General features: G+C 43.9%; 2 protein-coding genes and 1 pseudogene across 6 annotated transcripts in view; all 3 read left to right on the top strand.

The window, feature by feature from the left end:
* Positions 1-423: 423 nt before the first annotated feature.
* Positions 424-12,417, top strand: Mrps21 (mitochondrial ribosomal protein S21). Of its 3 annotated transcripts, none has more exons than XM_090341095.1 (3): positions 424-528; positions 970-1,082; positions 12,124-12,417. In XM_090341095.1, the coding sequence occupies exons 2-3, from the start codon at positions 1,000-1,002 to the stop codon at positions 12,302-12,304; spliced, it is 264 nt and encodes an 87-aa protein (XP_090197221.1). In that variant the 5' UTR covers positions 424-528; positions 970-999; the 3' UTR covers positions 12,305-12,417. The 3 variants fall into 3 exon arrangements, with proteins under 3 accessions (XP_090197221.1, XP_090197220.1, XP_090197219.1); XM_090341094.1 differs by having other exon boundaries at positions 939-1,082; XM_090341093.1 differs by having other exon boundaries at positions 424-532.
* Positions 12,418-14,526: 2,109 nt separating this feature from the next.
* On the top strand, positions 14,527-15,257 carry LOC150058315 (proteasome subunit alpha type-6 pseudogene; annotated as a pseudogene).
* A 605-nt stretch (positions 15,258-15,862) lies between these two features.
* The window catches only part of Prpf3 (pre-mRNA processing factor 3), a 29,676-nt gene continuing 26,232 nt past the window's right edge, over positions 15,863-19,306 (top strand). Inside the window, exons 1-2 of one of the 3 annotated variants that reach the window (XM_090341089.1) lie at positions 15,922-15,961; positions 16,442-16,599. The gene's annotated coding sequence lies outside the window, so the exon portion shown is untranslated. Of the gene's footprint in view, positions 15,962-16,006; positions 16,103-16,441; positions 16,600-19,306 lie in introns of those variants that run through there. The other 2 variants (XM_090341088.1, XM_090341090.1) reach the window with 2 other exon arrangements.

Below are 19,306 nucleotides of genomic sequence, written 5' to 3'. Positions count from 1 at the left end.
CATACAACTCCTACAGCTGTTTTCTGTCTTTTATTTAGTGATTTCACCCTAAATATTTAGTGAAACAACTAGGACCCGCTTCTCACTTGAGCCGAAGTGGGGACGGCGGGAAGGCAGACCCTGCGCCCTTCACTAGGAGGGGCAGGACGTATGCTTGGCAGGTTTCCTTGTCCTTCCAGAAAAAGAAATCACTTCAATCTCTATTAATACTTAGTTGCTAATCGGACTTCGGGTTATGGAATCAGGCCCAAAGGAACGTGGAGAAGTGGAATCAACGAGCACGTGGCTTATTGTGGTGTAGAGTAGCGACCCGGGGACTGGCCGCGAACCTGAAACCCGGCCAGGCCGTTGCCATGGTTACGACGCCGCCTGTGGTCGGGTCCTTTACCCTTCGCGCGGCGCAGGGGATTCCGTAGTTTCCGCTTCCGGCTGCGCACGGGCTCGGGTCGACCGTGCGCTGCGTCCTGGGCCGTCGACACGCAGGGCCGGTGCCGGGCTGGGAAGGTCAGGCGGGCGTTGTGAGTGGCGGTAAGTTTGCCTGCCGTTGTCCCTTCCCTGAAGACGGACAGATCCCTTCCCCAGCTCGCAGCCCAAAGCTTCCCGGGGCGGTGAGCGGTGCGTGGGGACGCCCTGCGGCCCCAGCCCTCAAGCAGCCGGTGACACCTGCTGCCATCTCACTTCTTCCATATGCTAGGGTTTGTGCTAACAGAGAACGAGGGAAGCTTTTCTTTCTTTCTTTATTTTTCCTGGCACTTACTGGGGTTTGCGTTCAGGGCCACGCTCTGCTGGGCTGGTGCTCTATCATTGAGACACGCCTCCAGTCCCAGTGGAGGTGATTTCACCTGTGAGATGACTTGTGTGAACTTCCTACAAGATGACAAATTATAACGTTCCGATAAATAATCAGTAGTTTGTATTCCTCTGTGTTTCTTTACCAGGCCTTTGTGTTTTCTCTGCATCATCATGTAGGTCTTGCAACGTGAAGACAAATCCAAGGTGATGGCAAAACATCTGAAGTTCATTGCCAGGACTGTGATGGTACAGGAGGGAAACGTGGAAGGTGCATACAGGACGCTAAACAGGTAGCCAACTGGTAAAGAAACTGAGTCATACCTGATCCAACTCGTAGAAGTATCTTGGCTTGTTTTCTTCTTCACCTGGCATAGATTGTTCTCAAACCAGCGCTTAGTCTCTTGCAACTTCCTCAGCCCCTTAGTTTCTTTTGTTCTTTTTCTTACGTTGGTCCTGGAGCTTGAACTCAGGGCCTGGGTCGAGTGGTAGAGCACTAGCCTTGAGTGAAAAAAAGCTCAGGGACACCACCCAGGCCCAGAGGTCAAGCCCCAGAACTTGCACAAAGAAAAGAAAAAAAAATGTTTTCCACAAACTTAGCTTTGTAACACTTACTCCGTGAGCATTCATAATCTTTTCTAAAAAAAAAAATAACCCTGAATTCTATTTGAGACTTATAATACAGCCCAGTGTCGTAATCAAAATGTAGAGTACTAGAAGCAGAAACAGAATACATGGTTTGCTGTGAAACAAAAGTTAATGGAAAAAGATGAATTCTGATTGGGCTTTTGGAGAAACAAACAGATAGGAAGGAATTAGATTACAAGGCATCTTACCCCATATGCTAACATACATATAGACAGAAGCAAGCTGGCTGGAGAAGCAGTATGAAAGGGTATGAATGCCATGCGGTGAGGTATAGGATAACCCTAATTATGTCTTACCACTCTTAATTTTTCAAGCTCAGTGTTCCTTAGCCTTCTTCCCTTACCAGCGGTAATGGAAGGATTCTGATGCTTGGTTTGGTTTGGAGCCTGCCTTTTTCATCATCGTCTCACTTCAGTGTGAGCCAGTGATTGAAGACACAGACTGTTGAGTTGAATTATCAAAGAACTTTAAGTAGGAAGGCGATCTTAAGAGCTTATATGATCTGGATTTCTGCTTTAAGGCTTTTAATGATGTGGTATATTTATTTCCCAAGTAACGGAAGCCTACTCATTAAACTATTTCTTTGGTCAAACAATTATTGAATGGTGTAATGGAGCACAAAGCACACCTTCCTCCCCCCTCCAGGTGGGGTATATTTCTCAGCTATTTAATCCAGGGTTTTGCAAGTGGTATACCACTAAACTACATCTCCAGCCTTTCAGTATACACCTTGGCCTAGAACTTGTAACCTTAACTCCATCTCTATGCATGCTGGCATTATAGTATATGCCGCCAAGTCTGACAAGCAGTATTTATATTACCAGATTATTTCTTGTTTGTTTGTTTTTGTTTGGGATAGGAAGAGGAAATAAAGACCCCTATTGCAGTTATTTTCCAATTAAAAATCTTTATTTGAAGGATGGATGTGGTAGTGAATGCTTGTAATCCTAGCTACTCAGGAGGAATAGGTGAAAAGATTGTGGATCCAGGCCAGTTTGGGCAAAAAGCAAGGAGACTTCATCCCAGCAAACAAATGTATTGTTGTGGTGCATGCCTGGCCTCCCAGCTGCTGTGGAACACACAGGTAAAAGGAAGATCACAGTCTAAGGACAGCTTGAGCAACAATGGGCGATACTACTTAAAATATAAGCGAAAAGGAACAGGCGCATGGCTCAAATGATAAAGTGCCTACTTAAAAAGTGAGACCATGTATGAAGACCGATTCCTTGGTACCACATACATAGAAAAGGCTGGAAGTGGTGCTATGGCTCAAGTGGTAGAACTCTAGCTTTGAGACTCTTTTTTTTTTTTTTGCCAGTCCTACGCCTTGAATTCGGGGCCTGAGCACTGTCCTTGGGCTTTCTCAAGGCTAGAGCTCTACCACTGCAGCCATAGCAACATTTCCGGCTTTTTTCTATATATGTGGTATCAAGGAATAGAACCTAGGTCTTCGTGCATGCTAGGCAAGCACTCTTACCACTAGGCCAAACTCCTGGTCCAGAACTCTAGCCTTGAGAAAAGCCTAAGGACAGTGCTCAAGCCCTGAGTTCAAGCCCCACAACTGGCCAAAAAAAAAAAAAAAACCTATTACTGTTAACAAATAAAAAGTGCAGACTGCCTAATTCAGATTCTAGCTTTGTCACTTAATTAAGCCTCCTGATATCTGGTAGGCAAACTGTGTCTCTTTGCCTCAGTTTCTTCATGTGTAAAATGGAGTTTATTAATAATACCTATCTCATGATAGACCTAAAATAGTGTTTGGTTCATATTATTATATGTTAGCTCTTACCCCAATTTGGAAGTCATTGTATTGAAATTTTTACCTTCTTAGTATTATTTTATGGATGATTTGTTAATTGTGTGGGGTTTTTTTTTTTTTTTTTTTGGTCTGTCCTGGGCCTTGAACTTAAGGCCTGAGCACTATGCTTGGGCTTTCTCAAGGCTAGAGCTTGGGGCCGGGAGTTTGGCCTAGTGGTTAAAGTGCTTGCCTAGCATGCATGAAGACCCGGGTTCGATTCCTCGGTACCACATACATAGAAAAAAGCCGGAAGTGGTGCTGAGGCTCAAGTGGTAGAGCTCTAGCCTTGAGAAAGTCCAAGGACAGTGCTCAGGCCCTGAGCTCAAGCCCAGGACTGGCAAATAAAAAAAAAAAAAGGCTAGAGCTTTACCATTTGTGCCATGGCACTACTTCCAGCTTTTGTCTATGTATATAGATCCCGGGGAATTGAACCTGGGTCTTTGTGCATACTAGGCAAGCACACTACCACTAGGCCAAACTCCTAGCCCCCTATTTTTCCTTTTCATCATCCTTGACTATCAAATTACTTAAGGTAGCCTAGAGACAAAAACAATGAGAAAATAATAAAATTTATTCTGACTACTAATATTGGAATGAATTTTCTTTTTTTCTTTTAAAGTCTGCTGTAAGGCTAACCTCTTTATGCATAATGTCACCATCAGTGACATTTCATTAAGTAGGCAGACATCTGAAGGAAGTTAAAAGTCTAGAAGCATGTTGTGATGCTTTGTAGTTCCAAGACAGCAGGGCTCCAGTGTCAGACAAGTGATTCAGAATTCTGTGAAGACATGGGAAAATGCAGATGCACAGAGCATCTGTGCAAGGAAGTACAAGGAAGTGATCCTCAGGGAAGCAGGTTGTTGGAATTTCCAGCATCACATTCCTATACAAAGTCCTCTGAACAGGGGCCAGGCATTTCCACTCCTCCTGGGTGAACTGTACACCCACATCCCTGGAGGGCACCAGAGCCTGAGCAATAGCCTTTGCCGACTTCTCTTCCTGTTCTCTCCTGGGTCCTTTCTTAAGGTAATATTTATGGAGTTGGCCAGGTTATAAAATTCCGTCTGCTCAATCCACTTCTGCGTCTGCCTGGAATAAATTCTCATTCTTTTTTTTTTTCTGAGACTGGGACTCAAACTTGGTATTGGATGCTTTTGCTCCTTGCCTGGCAGTCTACCACCTGAGCCTCATCTCCAACCCCAAAATTTTCTTACAAATTATGATACTTTGCAAGCAAGCCCTCATCTATTTAGCCTATTGCTAATCTTGTAAAATGCTAGCGTTCATAGCCCAGCACAGGTAGCTCATGCTTATAATCCTAGCTACTCAGGAGTCTTGAGTGTTTTGTGCTGATCCTGAGGCTTGAACTCAGGGCCTAAGCACCGTTCCTGAAATTTTATGCTCACACCTATCACTCTACCACTTGAGCCACAGCTCCACTTCCAGCATTTTTTGGTGGTTGACCAGAGATAAGAGTATCACATATTTCCTGCTCCAGGTTGGTTTTGAATTGCCATTCTCAGATCCTGCACTCTGCTGAGTAGGCAGGATTATAGGCATGCCCTGGCACCTGGCTTCTTTGTGCACTAGGAGAGGGTATGGAGCTCAGTGATAGAAAGATAGAATAGTTAATGCCAAGGCCCTGAGCTTTATCCCCAGTACCAGAAAAAGAGAGGTGGACAGAGGGGAATGGTGGATGGTCCATGCTGATGTTTTAAATGTGTCAAATGCTTGGTACTCTGTTCAGTGTTCTGGTTAAGAAGCATAAAGTTAAAGTGTAACTTGGGCTAAGAATGTCACTTAGTCGTACAGTGCTTGCCTGACACCCACAAAACCCTGGGTTTGATTTCTCAGTACCACAGAAATACAAAAAGCTGAAAATGGTGCTGTGGCTTAAGTGATAGAGTGCTAGCCTAAGCCCTCTATCGGAGTAAAAAAAAACTCAGGAAAGGTGCCAAGGCCCTTACTTCAAGCCCTGTACTGGCACAAAAAAAAAAAAAAAAAAAAGAAAGAAAAAAAAAGAAAAAAGCAAGCAAGCATAAAGTAGTTTTTCTTACTTTAGGGATAAAAACACCAGACCAAGGGAGTTGTAGGGTGTCGGGGGAAAAGGTTACATTAAAAAAAAAAAAAGAAACTGAAGCCAGGTGCTATGGCTCATGCCTGTAATCCTAGCTACTCAGAGGCTGAGATCTGAGGATCATGGTTCAAAGCCACCCTAGGCACTGGAGAATGTGAGACTCTGATCTCCAATTAGCCACTAGAAGTGGGGCTGAGGCTCAAGGGGTAGTAGGTAGTCTTGAGTTGAAGAGCTCAGGGACAGTGCCTAGGCCCAGAGTTCAAGCCCCATGACCCACAATATATTTCTATATGTATGTTGCTTGTTCTGTGCTCTAATTACAACAGGTAGGAGAGTTAGTAAAAAAAGACAGGTAAAACCTTCACCATGTTTGGCACATAGAGGGAGTCTTATAAAGGAAACAGCCTGTGTCTCCCAATGAGATGCCACAAAATGCCTGTTATGTAACCAGGGGCCCTCATTGCTGCCCTGAGATGAGGAGATAGAGAGTATGGGTTGTTAGGAAGCCTTGTGTTAATTGGCTGGCAACCAAACAAGGAAAGGAAGGCAGGCACCCTGGCAGCATGCCTGGCTGACCCCCTTTATTCCTGGTGGGCCAGCTTCTGGGCTCATTGAGTCCTTGTGCACACATTAGTCCTGACGTAGTTTGGATATAAAGACATGTGAGTCTGCCACCCCCGGCTTCCCTCTCCAGGCAGCTTGGCAACCTTTTACATAATCAGTTGAATTTCACTAAAACTGGCAGCTGGTTTCTCCTTCATGTTAGGTTGCCAGGCACCAGAACTCTAGACCGATCTGTTTACACTGTGTTCCTGGCCTGCCAGTCCTTGAACTACCTTTGAAGCAGAAGCATAGTTATAAACACTGTTTACTTTTTTTTTCCCCCTCATAGGTAGGAATTGAACTCAAGACCTGTACATTCTGGCCTAAGTGCTCTATCACTGAACACTGAACTGTATAACCCCCTGTTCTTGAGTTCTACAAAACTCTTTTGTATCCTTTTTTTTTTTTCTTTGCCAGTCCTGGGGCTTTAACTCAGGGCCTGAGTACTGTCCTTGAGCCCTTGAGCTTTCTCAAGACTAGAGCTCTACCACTTGAGCCACAGCACCACTTCCAGCTTTTTCTATGTATGTGGTACAGAGGAATAGAACCTGGGTCTTTGTGCATGCTGGGCAAGCACTCTACCATTAGGCCAAACTACTGGCCCCTTGCATCCATTTTTGGATGACTTTAGGGACTCACTTGAAGTTAATCTATGATTTTTAGGGTGACTAAATGGTACAGGGAAATGGAACCCCTGGTACTTATTTGGTCTGTGTGTTTGGTAGTTAAATCCCCTTGGGAACACTTTTCCAACTCTGTCATTAATGCCTTTTCTCCCTCTTCCTCTATCCTTAAGTTCATTTATTTTTTTTCCTTCACTTTTTTTGTTTCACAGCATAGGAATTTACTTGGTAAAATGACCAAGTCTCTTTTAAATACTCTTTGGAAACTAATAGACTGTTGGTGTATTTAAATTCAGATGGAGTATTTTGAGTTTTAGACTTTGCCTTGTGATTCCTTTCATTCTAATTTTAAATTGTCATTCCAATAGGCTCTTCCTAGGTGATTATTTATTTATTTATTTATTTCGGTGCCTGTTCTGGGCCTTGGACTCAGGATCTGGGCACTGCCCTTGAGCCTTTTTGCTCAAGACTAGCACTCAACCACTTAAGCCACTGCACTGCTTCTAGCTTGTTGGTGGTTAATTGGAAATAAGAGTTTCACTAACTTTCCAGCCTGAACTGGTCTGGCTGGAGTTTATACTAATGGTGCTCAAATTTGCGCATTGGAGGAAGTCGGGGGGAGAGGTCCCCTGGGAGAGGAAGAAAGGAAAGGAAAGGAAGGAAGAGAAAGAAAGAGAAAAGGAAGGAAAGAAAGAAGGAGGGGCTGGGAATGTGGCTTAGTGCTTAACGTGCATGAAGTTAAGGTTTGATTCTTCAGTACCACATAAACAGAAAAAGCCAGAAGTGGTGCTGTGGCTCATATGGTGGACTTGAGCAAAAGAAGTCCAGGGGCAGTGCCCAGCCCCTGAGTTCAAGCCCCAGGACTGGCAATAAAAAAGAAGGAAAAAAAGGAAGGAACTTGCTACATCCCTTTTTCTTCCTTTGTACTTTGTGATTTAAGATCTACTGTGTGATGTAGAAGTTTTCAGGATTCCCGGGGAGATATTGGAATAAGTCTGGGAATCAGGCTTATAGTGTTCTCTGTGATCTGATTTATGTTTTAGAGCAATAATTGGTGTAGAAAAAGAGTGGAAATAGGGCAACCTACTAACCTTTCAGATTTTAAATAATTGCAGTAGGAAGCCTTCATGATACTATCTCATTCTCAAATCCAAGTTAAATGCTTCAGCTCTGTGCTTTTATAGCAGTCTTTCTCTTACAGTATTGTAATTTGTGCAGAATAAACTTGGCAATGAAACCAGTTGTTTTCTGTAGAGATAGAGGTGATTAGAAACAATAGGTTATCAAGCAGTGTCTGGGTCTCTTATTCTCAATCATGGCTCTACATAAGAGTCATCTGGAAAATTTTAAAACAGTTTCAGTGCATAGCCTGACTCTAGACAAGGTTAATCACTGAACAGTCATAGCTAGGTCATCAATATCTTCTAAAAACTCTAGATGGCTTCATTGTACATCAGAATTGAGGTCCTCTGGCAAAGGTTAAAGAAATCATAGAACCAGAATGGAGGTTTACAGTCAGAATCAGGAAAGATAACAGTGAATAAAGTGAGGGAAAAAGTTTACTTTTCATAGACTGAGATACTAGAACTTCCCCCCCCCCCCCCCCCAGACCAGCTCAAGGCTAATACTACCCCTTGAGCTACAGCTTCACTTCCAGCTTCTTGGTAGTTTACTGGAGATAAAAATCTCATGGAGGGGGCCGGGAGTTTGGCCTAGTGGTAGAGTGCTTGCCTAGCATGCACAAAGGCCTGGGTTCTATTCTTCAATACCACATACATAGAAAAAGCTGAAAGTGGTGCTGTGGCTCAATTGGTAGAGCTCTAGCCTTGAGAAAGCCCAAGGACAGTGCTCAGGCCCTGAGTTCAAGCCCCAAGACTGAGGTGGGGGGGGTGGGGAGGGACAACCTTAGCCTTCCCAGTAGCTAAGATTCTAGGTGTGAGTCACCAGCACCCAGCTAATATGACTATATTTCTAAAAAAAAAAAAAAAAAAACCTAAAAACTTGCACTGATTTGCTTCTCCTGCTTTTGGGAATTGATAGCAATTCTGTTTCCCATTTCCTTGCCAAATATAAATACAAATATAACTCCCTAGTATGCTACAAATTATTCTTTAAGTGGGCCAGGGCATACCTGATCTTATACAAAAGACTAGTACTACCACTCAAGCTATGTCCTTGTGTGTGTGTGTGTGTGTGTGTGTGTGTGTGTGTGTGTGTGTGTGTGTGGTGGTGGTGGTGGTAGTGGTGCGGGTGGGTGGGGACGAGGTAGGAGTTGTGGATGGAGATTTAACCCATGGCCTTGTGTGTGTTGGGTTAGCCCCAGTGCTAACCTCTCATTTTTTTTGTTAAATAGTAAGAGACTGGGGGAGGAGCCAGAAGGACAGTGTTTTCCATGCTTGTTCACATTTGTAATTTACCTGAAGCCCAGTTCTTTACAAATTCATGACCAATCTTGGACTTCGTAGTACAGCAGCAGCAATGAATGGAGTTTCCCACTGTGCAGAAATAGCTTATGGTTTTTCTTGTTTTTATTTCCTTCCAATTATAATAACTATGTCTCAAACCCCTAATCTCCAGTTGTGTTTGTGACTTACTTTTTGCATGTAACAAAAAGACCAGGCGGACAGGAACAGGGCCATGTAAACAGTGCCATGAATGGAGGGTAACCCAGAGGGCTCCTTAACTTCCTCAGAACCAAATGATGACAAGTTAATAAGGAGCCTTGGGATTAGGTTGGATATAGAATAGGCACACTATCTTAGCTCAATTAGAACAAAGAGTTTGAACTGGGGAAGTTAATTCCTTGTGAAAAGCTGCATTGCAAGGAATTGGATAAGCAAGAAAGACCAATTTCATAGACATTGAGGGTAATATTAATAGAACTGTTGTTTTTGCCAAATGTGGGGCTTGAACTCAAGGCCTGGGCACTATCCTTGCGCACTTTACTCAAGGCTGGTGCTCTGCCATTTGAGCCACAGCCCCACTTCCCATTTTCTAGTGATTAATTGAAGATAAGAGTCTTACGGTCTTTAGTGCCCATGCTGGCTTTGAATTGCAGTCTTCAGATCTCAGCCTCCTGAGTAGCTAGGATTACAGGAGTGAGCCACCGTGCCCAGCTCCCAAAGAGGCTTCTATATCCAATAAGCTACTCAGAAAAAGCCAGAAGTGGTGCTGTGGCTCAAGTGGTAGAGTAGTAGCATTAAGTACAATGGGACTCAGGGACAATGCATAGGCCCTGAGTTCAAGCTCCAAGACTGGCTCAAAAAAAAAAAAATCTGTGGGTGTGTTCAAAGTATAGGCAGCATATGATCAGACCACGTGGCACATGGAAAACTGATAGGTGAGACTTTCATAGTGCTGGAGTTGAACTCAGGCTTTGGACTTGCTAAGCAGTACTGTACCACTTGGGCCATGTCTCTAGCCTATGAGGCTGTTGTTTTTGTTTTTTGTCTGTCATGGGACTTGAACTCAGGTGGAGAGGGAGATGCAGGCTACCACTGATTCCAAAACAAAACAAATCATTCACAGAAATAGATGATTCATAATTAGTCCTCAGTGGAAAATGTAATTTCATCCTTAGTGTAAGCTCACACATGAAACTCTTATCTACTCCAGAAGCCAAGATCAGAAGGACTGAGATTCAAAGCCAATGTGGGCAAAAAAATAGAGGCTTACTCCATCACCAGTTCATCTAGTCAGCAAAATGCTATACCAGAGGAACAGCTCAGGTGATAAGGTACCAGCCCAAGAAGAGTATGAGGCCTTGAGTTCAACCTGATTATGGGCAGAAAGTGAAGAAAAAAATAAGAAGATGGGTGCTAATAGCTCATGCCTGTAATCCTAGCTGCTCAGAAGGCTGAGAGCTGAGGATTATGGTTCAGAGCTGGCCCAGGCAAGAAAGTCCATGAGATGACCGGGAGTTTGACCTAGTGGTAGAGTGCTTGCCTAGCATGCACAAAGACCCAGGTTTGACTCCTTGGTACCACATACATAGAAAAAGCTGAAAGTGGTGCTGTGGCTCAAGTGGTAGAACTCTAGCTTTGAGGAAAGCCCAAGGACATTGTTCAGACCCTGAGTTAAAGCCCTATGACTGGCAAAAAAAAAAAGAAAGAGAAAAAAAGAATTGATACAATTAGATACGTGTCTATAAATCCTGATACTCTGTAGGTGAAACAAGAGGTTCACAAGTTCAAGTATGCCTGAGTAACTTAGTGGAGCCCTGTCTTAAAAATTAAATTAAATAAATTAAAAGGGGGGCCAGGAGTTTGGCCTAATGGTAGAGTGCTAGCCTAGCATGCACGAAGACCCGGGTTCAATTCCTCAGTACCACATACATAGAAAAAAGCTGGAAGTGGTACTGAAGCTCAAGTGGTAGAGCTCTAGCCTTGAGAAAGTCCAAGGACAGTGCTCAGACCCTGAGCTCAAGCCCAGGATTGGCAATAAATAAATTAATTAAAAAGGGACCAGGTGCCAGTGGCTCAATGTCTGTAATCCTAGCTACTGAGAAGCTGAGATCTGAGGATTGAGGTTCAATGCTAGTCCAGGTAGAAAAGTCCGTAAGACTCTTCAGTTAACCACCAAAAAAACAGAAGTAGAGCTCTGCCTCAAGTGTTAAGAGTGCAAAGATTACAGGCAAGGCATAGAATATCACACCTGACTTGGAATCAGTTCTAATGACTTTCGTTTTTGTCAGTGATGGGGCTTGAACTGGGTCTGGTTACTATCCCTGAGCTTTTTTACTCAAGGCTAGAGTCAGTCTCCTGAGAGGCTAGGATTACAGGTGTGAGCCACCAGCACCCAGCACTTTTTAAAAAATTACAAATGGCTAGTCCCATTTGGTGTTTCTGAAATGCCTCCTTGATTGAGCATTACTGCCATAGGAAGTTAGTGTTCCTGTGAGAGTGTGTAGTATCCCTCGGGTGTGTTATAGTAGAGAAACTTCTTCAAGAGTAAGATCCCTCAGGGCCGGGAGTTTGGCCTAGTGCACAAAGACCTGGGTTCGATTCCTCGGTACCGCATACATAGAAAAAAAAAAAGCTGGAAATGGTGCTGAGGCTCAAGTGGTAGAGCTCTAGCCTTGAGAAAGTCCAAAGATAGGGCTCAGGCCCTGAGCTCAAGCCCAGGACTGGCCAAAAAAAAACAAAAAAAAGTAAGATCCCATGTAATTGCTTATTTTCCTCACCAATTCTTACTGAGACCCATGTAAATAGGCAATTAATATCTATTGCCACCTTTGCATATATTAATTTGTACAAACACTGATTGTTTGGAATGATTGAGTTTCTGTTTGTGAAACTGGGAAGAAATCATAATGAGCCAAGCTTTGTGGGCGGAAGGGGACTTGGACTCTGGGCCCCGGCATTGTCACCAGCTCAAGGATTCCACCCTGTCCTGAGCCGCAGTTCCACTTGTACTTTTCTAGTGGTTAATTGGAGATAAGGGTCTCTCAGTCTTTAGTGCCCAGGCTGGTTTTGTACCTCAATTCTCAGATCTCAGCCTCCTGAGTAGCTAGGATTATAGGTGTGAGGTACCGCGCCCTGCATGAGCTGAGCTTTTAACTTCATTGCCTGTCTTTCTCTACACAGAATCCTCACAATGGATGGGCTCACTGAGGATATTAAGCGACGGCGATATTATGAGAAGCCTTGTCGCCAGCGACAGCGGGAAAGCTATGAGACCTGCAGGAGGATTTACAACATGGAAATGGCTCGAAAAATCAACTTTTTGATGCGAAAGAATAGGGCTGATCCATGGCAGGGCTGCTGAGGCCTATGGGTAGAAAGCCCACATCTAGCTGGTGCCTCCATCCCTTTTTCTTCAACCTCACTTTTTGTTACCTTTCTCTACAATAAACTCCATCATGTATATGCAAGAAGACATGAATGTGTAGAAATGATCCCATTAATCAACACTAATCATTTTGATTAAGAAGTAGTCTTAGAATAGAAAGGTGCTTGCTTAGGGCTAGGGAGGCGGAGGGTGGAAGTAAATGTTCAGTGGATACAGAACTTTAGTTAATGAAAAGGAAAAGGTCTGAGGATGGATGACAGTGATGGCTGTACAAAAGCATGAGTGTATGTAATGACACAGAATTGTTCACTTAAACAATTAAATCAGTCACTTTTAGGACTATTACAACCTTCTTAAGCCTAGAAGGCATGAGGAAAACTTCCAAAATTTAGTGAGATAAATCTGCCATTTATCTACCATACATCCACCAATTTAAAATTGTATATCTATAGATATACAATTGTGTGTGTGTGTGTGTGTGTTCTAAAATACTAAGCCACCAGACTAGAGTGCTGGGATCCTTGTTCAAAGGAATCTTCAAGATGAATCTAACAATGTTCAGTCCTGTTTTGGGTCTCTCTTTTAGTTTTCCTAAAGAAGGCAAAAGGAAAGCTAACAGAGAAGAAATAATAAAGTAAATGGTTGTAAAGCAATAGATGAATGATGGGAGTTAAGACAAAGAGGACACCAGCCAGAAATACCCTAGAGCAGTGGTTCTCAGTGTCTTTAGATCAGTAGCATCAGTATCATAGAAGAACTTGTTTGAATACAATTTTAGGAAGTTAGGTCTTCTGAATTGGAAATTAGGATTGAGGTAAAGCAATTTATTCTACCAAGCCTGCTAGAGTTTGAGAAGTGGTGCTAAAGTGGAAAGTGCTACCACATCACCGCTTTCCAGCAGACAACACCTGAGTATGGTGGGCTTTCGTATTTTTTTTTTTTTTTTGTCAGTCCTGGGGCTTGAATTATGGGCCTTGGCACTGTCCATGAGCTTTCTCAAGGCTACCACTTGAGCCACAGCACCACTTTTGGCTTTTTCTGTGTACATAGTACCAAGGAATCGAACCCAAGGGTTCTTACATGCTACACATGCTAAGCAAGCACTACCACCCCTGTGAGAAAACTAGGTGCCCTGCTTTCTCTCCTCAGGTTTGCTTCCTTTGCTCTTGGTCCCTAGACAGCTATGCTGCCAGGCTTAGGAGAATTGGTACCATCTCTCTCTTTCTTCCTTTCTTCCTTTCTTTCTTCCTTTCTTTCTTTCTTTCTTTCTTTCTTTCTTTCTTTCTTTCTTTCTTTCTTTCTTTCTTTCTTTCTTTCGTGGGTCATGGGGCTTAAACAAGGCCTGGGTGCTGTCCCTGTGCTCTTCAGCTCCAGGCTACCACCCTACACCTGGTCTTGGGCCTTGTCCCTGAGATCTTCAGCTCAAGGCTACCACCCAACCCTTGTACTAAGCCCCACTTCCCATTTTCTAGAGGTTAATTGGAGATAAGAGTTTCAGGTTCTTTTGTGCCCTGGGTGGCTTTGAACCTTGATCCTCAGATCTCAGCCTCCTGAGTAGCTAGGATTAAGGTGTGAGCCACCGTGCCAGTTTTTTTTTTTGTTGTTTTTTTTTTTTTTTTGTGCCAGTCCTCCTGGGGTTTGAACTCAGGCCCTGAGCACTGTCCTTGGGCTTTCCCAAGGCTAGAGCCATTTCTGGCTTTTTTTCCATGTATATGATTACCAAGACTCGAACCATGGTCTTCATGCATGCTATGCAAGTACTCTACCATTAGACCAAACTCCCCACCCATGGTACCATCTTTCTGAAAGATGAAATGAGGATGACCGCCCATCTGTAACTCAGGGTGCAGCAATCTCAACATGAAACAGTAGTTAGCTAGACTTTACATTTAAAGTTATGTTCAAGCTCACACTTCTAATCCTAGCTACTTAGGAAGCTGAGATCTGAGGATAGTGGTTTGAAGCCAACCTAGGTAGAAAAGTCTGAGACTCATCTCCAATTAACCACAAGAAAACCAGTAGTGGCACTGTGGCTCAAAGTGGTAAAGCACTAGCTTTGAACATAAAAGTTTAGGGTCAGGGCCTGAGCCCTAAGTTCAAGCCCCATGACTGACAAAATAGTATTCAGGGAGTGTCTTAGAAGGCTGGAGCTGGAGGTTTGGGCAGTAAGTAGTGGTGGACCAATATGTCCTGTGGTTCCAGTGATGGTTTTGGCCACCACATTACCACTTTTTCACCCATGAGCCGGCTCTACCAAGTAGAATAAGCTTTTAAGACCATTAACCAAGGTGGCCTAACATCAGTATCTGTCAGAGGGAAAGACTGCAGTAATTGTCACAGAGAAGAAAGTACCTGACAAGTGATTGGATTCCAGCACAGTGACTCATTGGTTCAAGATAACTGAAAACATTGGTTGTATAATGACGGGGATGACAGCTGACAGCTTACCCCGGGTTCAGAGGGCACGCTATGAGGCAGCTAATTGGAAAGACAAGTATGGCTGTGAGATTCCCATGGGCATGCTATGTAAAAGAATTGCTAATGTTTCTTAAGTCTACACACAAGATGCTCAAATGAGACCACTTGGTTGCTGTATGATTTTAATTGGTATAGATGAACAAGGCCCCAGGTGTACAAGTGTGACCCTGCAGGCTATGACTGTGAGTTTAAAGCTACTGCACCAGGAGTTAAACTGAGTCATCCAGCTTCCTTGAAAAAAAAGTGAAGAAGAAATTTGACTGGACATTTGAACAGATGATTGAAACTACAATTACATGCTTGTCTATAGTTCTAGCAATTGACTTCAAACCTTCAGAGATAGAGGATAAGAGTAGTTACAGTTGAAAATCCTAAATTCAGTGTTCTCACAGAAGCAGACATTGATGCTCACCTTGTTGCTCTAGGATAGAGACTAAACTTGTCATTAGTTACTGCATAAAAAAAAAATTAAAAAAATACTATTCAAACATTGCCCTTTTGTGGAATAACAGTGGCTTTTTTTTTTTTTGGGTGGGGGACATTCGTGTTCTGTAGTCATAGCCCAGGTTCCTCACTGGCCTCACATTAGACAACCTCCTGCCGTAGCCCATTGAATTCTGGGATTGAAGGTACTTACCTTCAATCTTAATTTCATTTTTTCATAAGTACCATACTTATGGATAAAGTAGGGCCTGCATAAACATATTTTTTTTTTGTATGTGTAGGTCTTGGGGCTTGAACCCTGGGCTTGGGAGCTGTCCCTGAGCTCTTCAGCTCAAGGCTATCACCCTACACCTGGACCTGGGCTCTGCCTCTAGCCCTGCGCACTTTTTCTTGTCACTGCCCGATTTCTGTTGCAGGCGACCGTGACTTTGAACTAACCTAGTTATTAGATTTAGCTGGGAAAACCTGCAGCCCGCAACCAGCGGGGAGGGGGAGGAGGAACGATGCAACACGCCGCACGCGTGCGCCGGGATGCAGGCAAAGTGTTAACTGCGGCTGCGCGATTCGGCGGCCCGGCCTTCCCAGATCACGTGTTAGGGACCGCGGCGTGGCGCGACGGTGGCGGTCGCGACGGTCGGCCGTAGGGCGGTCTGAAGGTTTCCGGTTCCGGTGTAACGTTCGGGCTCCGTCTCAGGGGCTGAAGTTTGTGAGGTGAGTAGAGTCCCCGGGCCCAGGAGGGTTATCCTTCGGTCTGAGCAGCCGGGACCCGGGGTCAATCCAAAGCAGGCACCCAGGCGGGAGGGTTCCGCGGGGAGGAGGCCGAGCGAAGTCCGCGGCTCTGCAGGAGGAGCGGTGAGAATGAAGCTAAGGGCGGGGGCGGGAAGGGGACAGGGTGGGGCATGGGGGGAGGACTTCGTGGGGTGTCAGGGGCGAGTGGAAAGAGTACGGGATGGGAAGGTGGGCGCTCCGGGGAGTCGCGGGTTGTAGCTAGGAAGCATTAGGGATCCCGCGGCGAGGACTCCCTTCTGCTACCTGCTCATTCAGGGAAAGCTGTCTGCCTTGGATGCCCCGGCTCCCCTCCGCCGCACAGTACTGACGAGGATTCGACAAGGGGCGAAGCTGGTTACTGTTTGCAACTTTTTTTTTCTTTTTGGTTCATTGATTTTTTTTATGTTACACATCTTTTTGCAGAGGATTGGGTCAACCTTGAGTACATGTAGCATGACAGTACTTAGGCACGCTTTCCAGCTGATAATCGTGGTACTTCTTGTATTGTTGTGAGTTTCAGAGTGCTTCCACTTTTCTAGCATGTGATTGAATTCTAGTGGAAATTAAGCCTCATTATTAAGGTGAGGATTCTTGTCTGTTCTGTGTTACTGCTGTGTGTATTCTCAGCGCCTGGGAAGCACTCTTCTTGACATTTAGGAGTTACTTAAATATTGAACTGTAATGTAGATAAGACAGATGTCCTCATTTCCTAAGATGAATAGACTGAAGCTCTGAGGAATTAAGTCACCTGAGGGCTTGTAAATGGTATGCTCATTACCCTGTTGAGTGAGCTTTTTTTGTGCATTCTATAGTGCTGTGTTCTACACTCTTTGTGGTGCTTATATATGCTTTTTTAGCAATGTAAATTGGATATGTAGAAATTGATAGACTATACTGCCATATTGTGTGATACGATAACAACCACCACAGATCATCCATACCACGTGTCACTGAGGTGCAAAATCTTTCCATCATAATTTCATGAGTTCAATCTGCCAGATTTATTTAGCTATACCAAGTTAAATCCACTATTTGACAACAGATCTTCTAGGAAGTAACTTGCCAAGAAGGTAGAAGTTAATCAGACCACATCTTTTAGGAGAAAAAAAAATGTATTAACGCATTTTGAACATTTGATACCCAGATCTACTATGATGTCTGGCAATATTAAGTAGAGGTTAGCTTGTAAATTGAGGTCAGTAGTTTATTGGCTATCATACAACCATTATGTAAAAAATAAAAAATTGTTTTCCAAGCTCATAAAGCTAGAAGAATAAAAGAGAAAATGGAAAGAGCCAAAATAAATGTTGGGGGGGGAAGAAGGGAGGGAGAGAGAGAGAGAGAGAGAGAGAGAGAGAGAGAGGAGAGTTGAGAGTCGGTGCATTAGGTAGCTCACACCTGTAATCCTAGCTACTCAGAAGGCTGAGATAGGAGGATCACAGTTCAAAGCCAGTCCATGAGACTCTTATCTGCAGTTAACCACTAGAAAACTGGAGCAGTGCCCCCGTCCCAGAGTTCAAGCCCCGTGACTGACAGAGAGAGCACGTACTAGTCCTGGGATTTGAACTCAGAACCTGAGTGTTATCCTAAACTAGCTTTGATCAAAGCTAACCCTCTATCCACAACTTCACTTCTAGCTTTTTTGTAACTTGTAGGTAAGAGTGTTATCAATTTGCTTGACTGGTTTGAACAGTGATCCTTGGATCTGAGCCTCCTGAATTTGCTGGATCACAGGTGTGAGTCACCAGCACCCAGTTGTGGAATTTTTTTGGGGGGGGGGGGGGGTTCATGGGTCATGGAACTCAGCCTGGGTGTTGTCCCTGAGCTCTTCAGCTGAAGGTTACCACCCTACTTCTTGAGCCAAGCCCCACTTCCCATTTCTTAGAAGTTAATTGGAGATGAGTCTCAGGTCCTTTTGTGCCCAGGCTGGCTCTGATCCTTGATCCTCAGATCCTCTCAGCCTCCTGAATAGCTAGGATTACAGGCATGGGCTGCCATGCCCCGCTTTTTTTTTTTTTTTTAAGTTTAGGGTTTTTTCTTGATTGAGTCAGCTGACAAGAGACTCAGTAAAATATGTAGCATAACCTGTGTGTAGAATTCCCATGGCCTTGAATGAACCTATAGAGAATGTGACAGAATATTCTCAAGGTTATAAGATTTAGTACAGGATGACTAGTGTAGGCATCCCTTAGGAGAAGGGAAACTCACAGGTCAAGGTTAGATTAGTGTTAATACCTGCCTAGAATAAGAAGGAAGAGAAAAACTAATCTCTGACAGGGCTTTTTTAGTTAATTTATGCAGTGCTGGGGATGGAACTATCTTGTTCATACTGAGCACACAGTCTACCGTTGAGGTATAACCCTAGTCCTTAAGACCTGTTTTATTGTTAAAATTTTGCCATTCTCCTTTAATATGAGAGGATCAAAAAGAAGCTAGAACTCATTTTTTTTTCTTTTGGTTGATTGTGGGGCTTGAACTCCAGGCCTGGGCACTGTTCCTGAGCTCTTCAGCTTGAGGCTACCACCCTACCCCTTGAGCCACAGCCCCACTTCCCATTTTCTAGTGATTAGTTGGAGATAAGAGTTTCATGAGTTCTTTTTTTTTTTTTTTTTTTTGCCAGTCTTGGACTTTAGCTCAGGGCCTGAGCACTGTCCTTGGACTTTCTCAAGGTTAGAGCTCTACCACTTGAGCCTCAGCACCACTTCCAGCTTTTTCTATGTATGTGGTACTGAGGAATCGAACCTGGGTCTTCATGCATGCTAGGCAAGCACTCTATCACTAGGCCAAACTCCCAGCCCCCTCATGAGTTCTTTAGTGCCCAGGCTGGCTTTGAACCATGATCCTCAGATATCAGCCTCCTGAGTAGCTAGGATTACAGGCGTGAGCCACCGCACCCAGGTAGAACTCATTTCTTAAACTAGTATTTCCCCAGATTCTATTCCTCAGATGCCATTGGTACTTACAGAGTTAACACTAAAAGTCAAATGGAGCTGTGCATGGGGTGAAAACCAGTAACTCTAGCAACCAGGGCAGAGGCAGGAGGATCAAGAGTTAGAGTGTATAGGGTTGCATAGTTAGACCCTGTCTACAAAAAAAAAAAAAAAAAAAAATAGGCCTTATTTTCCTCTGCTTGGAAGCAGTTTTTAGAGAACATATTTGTTTTCAGATGAAGTGGAGAAGTTTGCCTTAGAATTGACGTTAACAAGGTCAAGTTGAGAAGGTATTCCTGAATTCCTGATATACTAACTGTGGTCCTAGATCCCATTGAGTTTTTTTGTTTGATTTGGG

The sequence above is a fragment of the Megascapheus bottae genome, chromosome 10 (genome assembly GCF_031878675.1).
Source record: "Megascapheus bottae isolate mThoBot1 chromosome 10, mThoBot2.hap1, whole genome shotgun sequence".
In the NCBI taxonomy this organism is placed as follows: Eukaryota; Metazoa; Chordata; class Mammalia; order Rodentia; family Geomyidae; genus Megascapheus; species Megascapheus bottae.
Note: the sequence above shows the minus strand (reverse complement) of the source record. Positions and strands in the feature narration are given on the sequence as shown.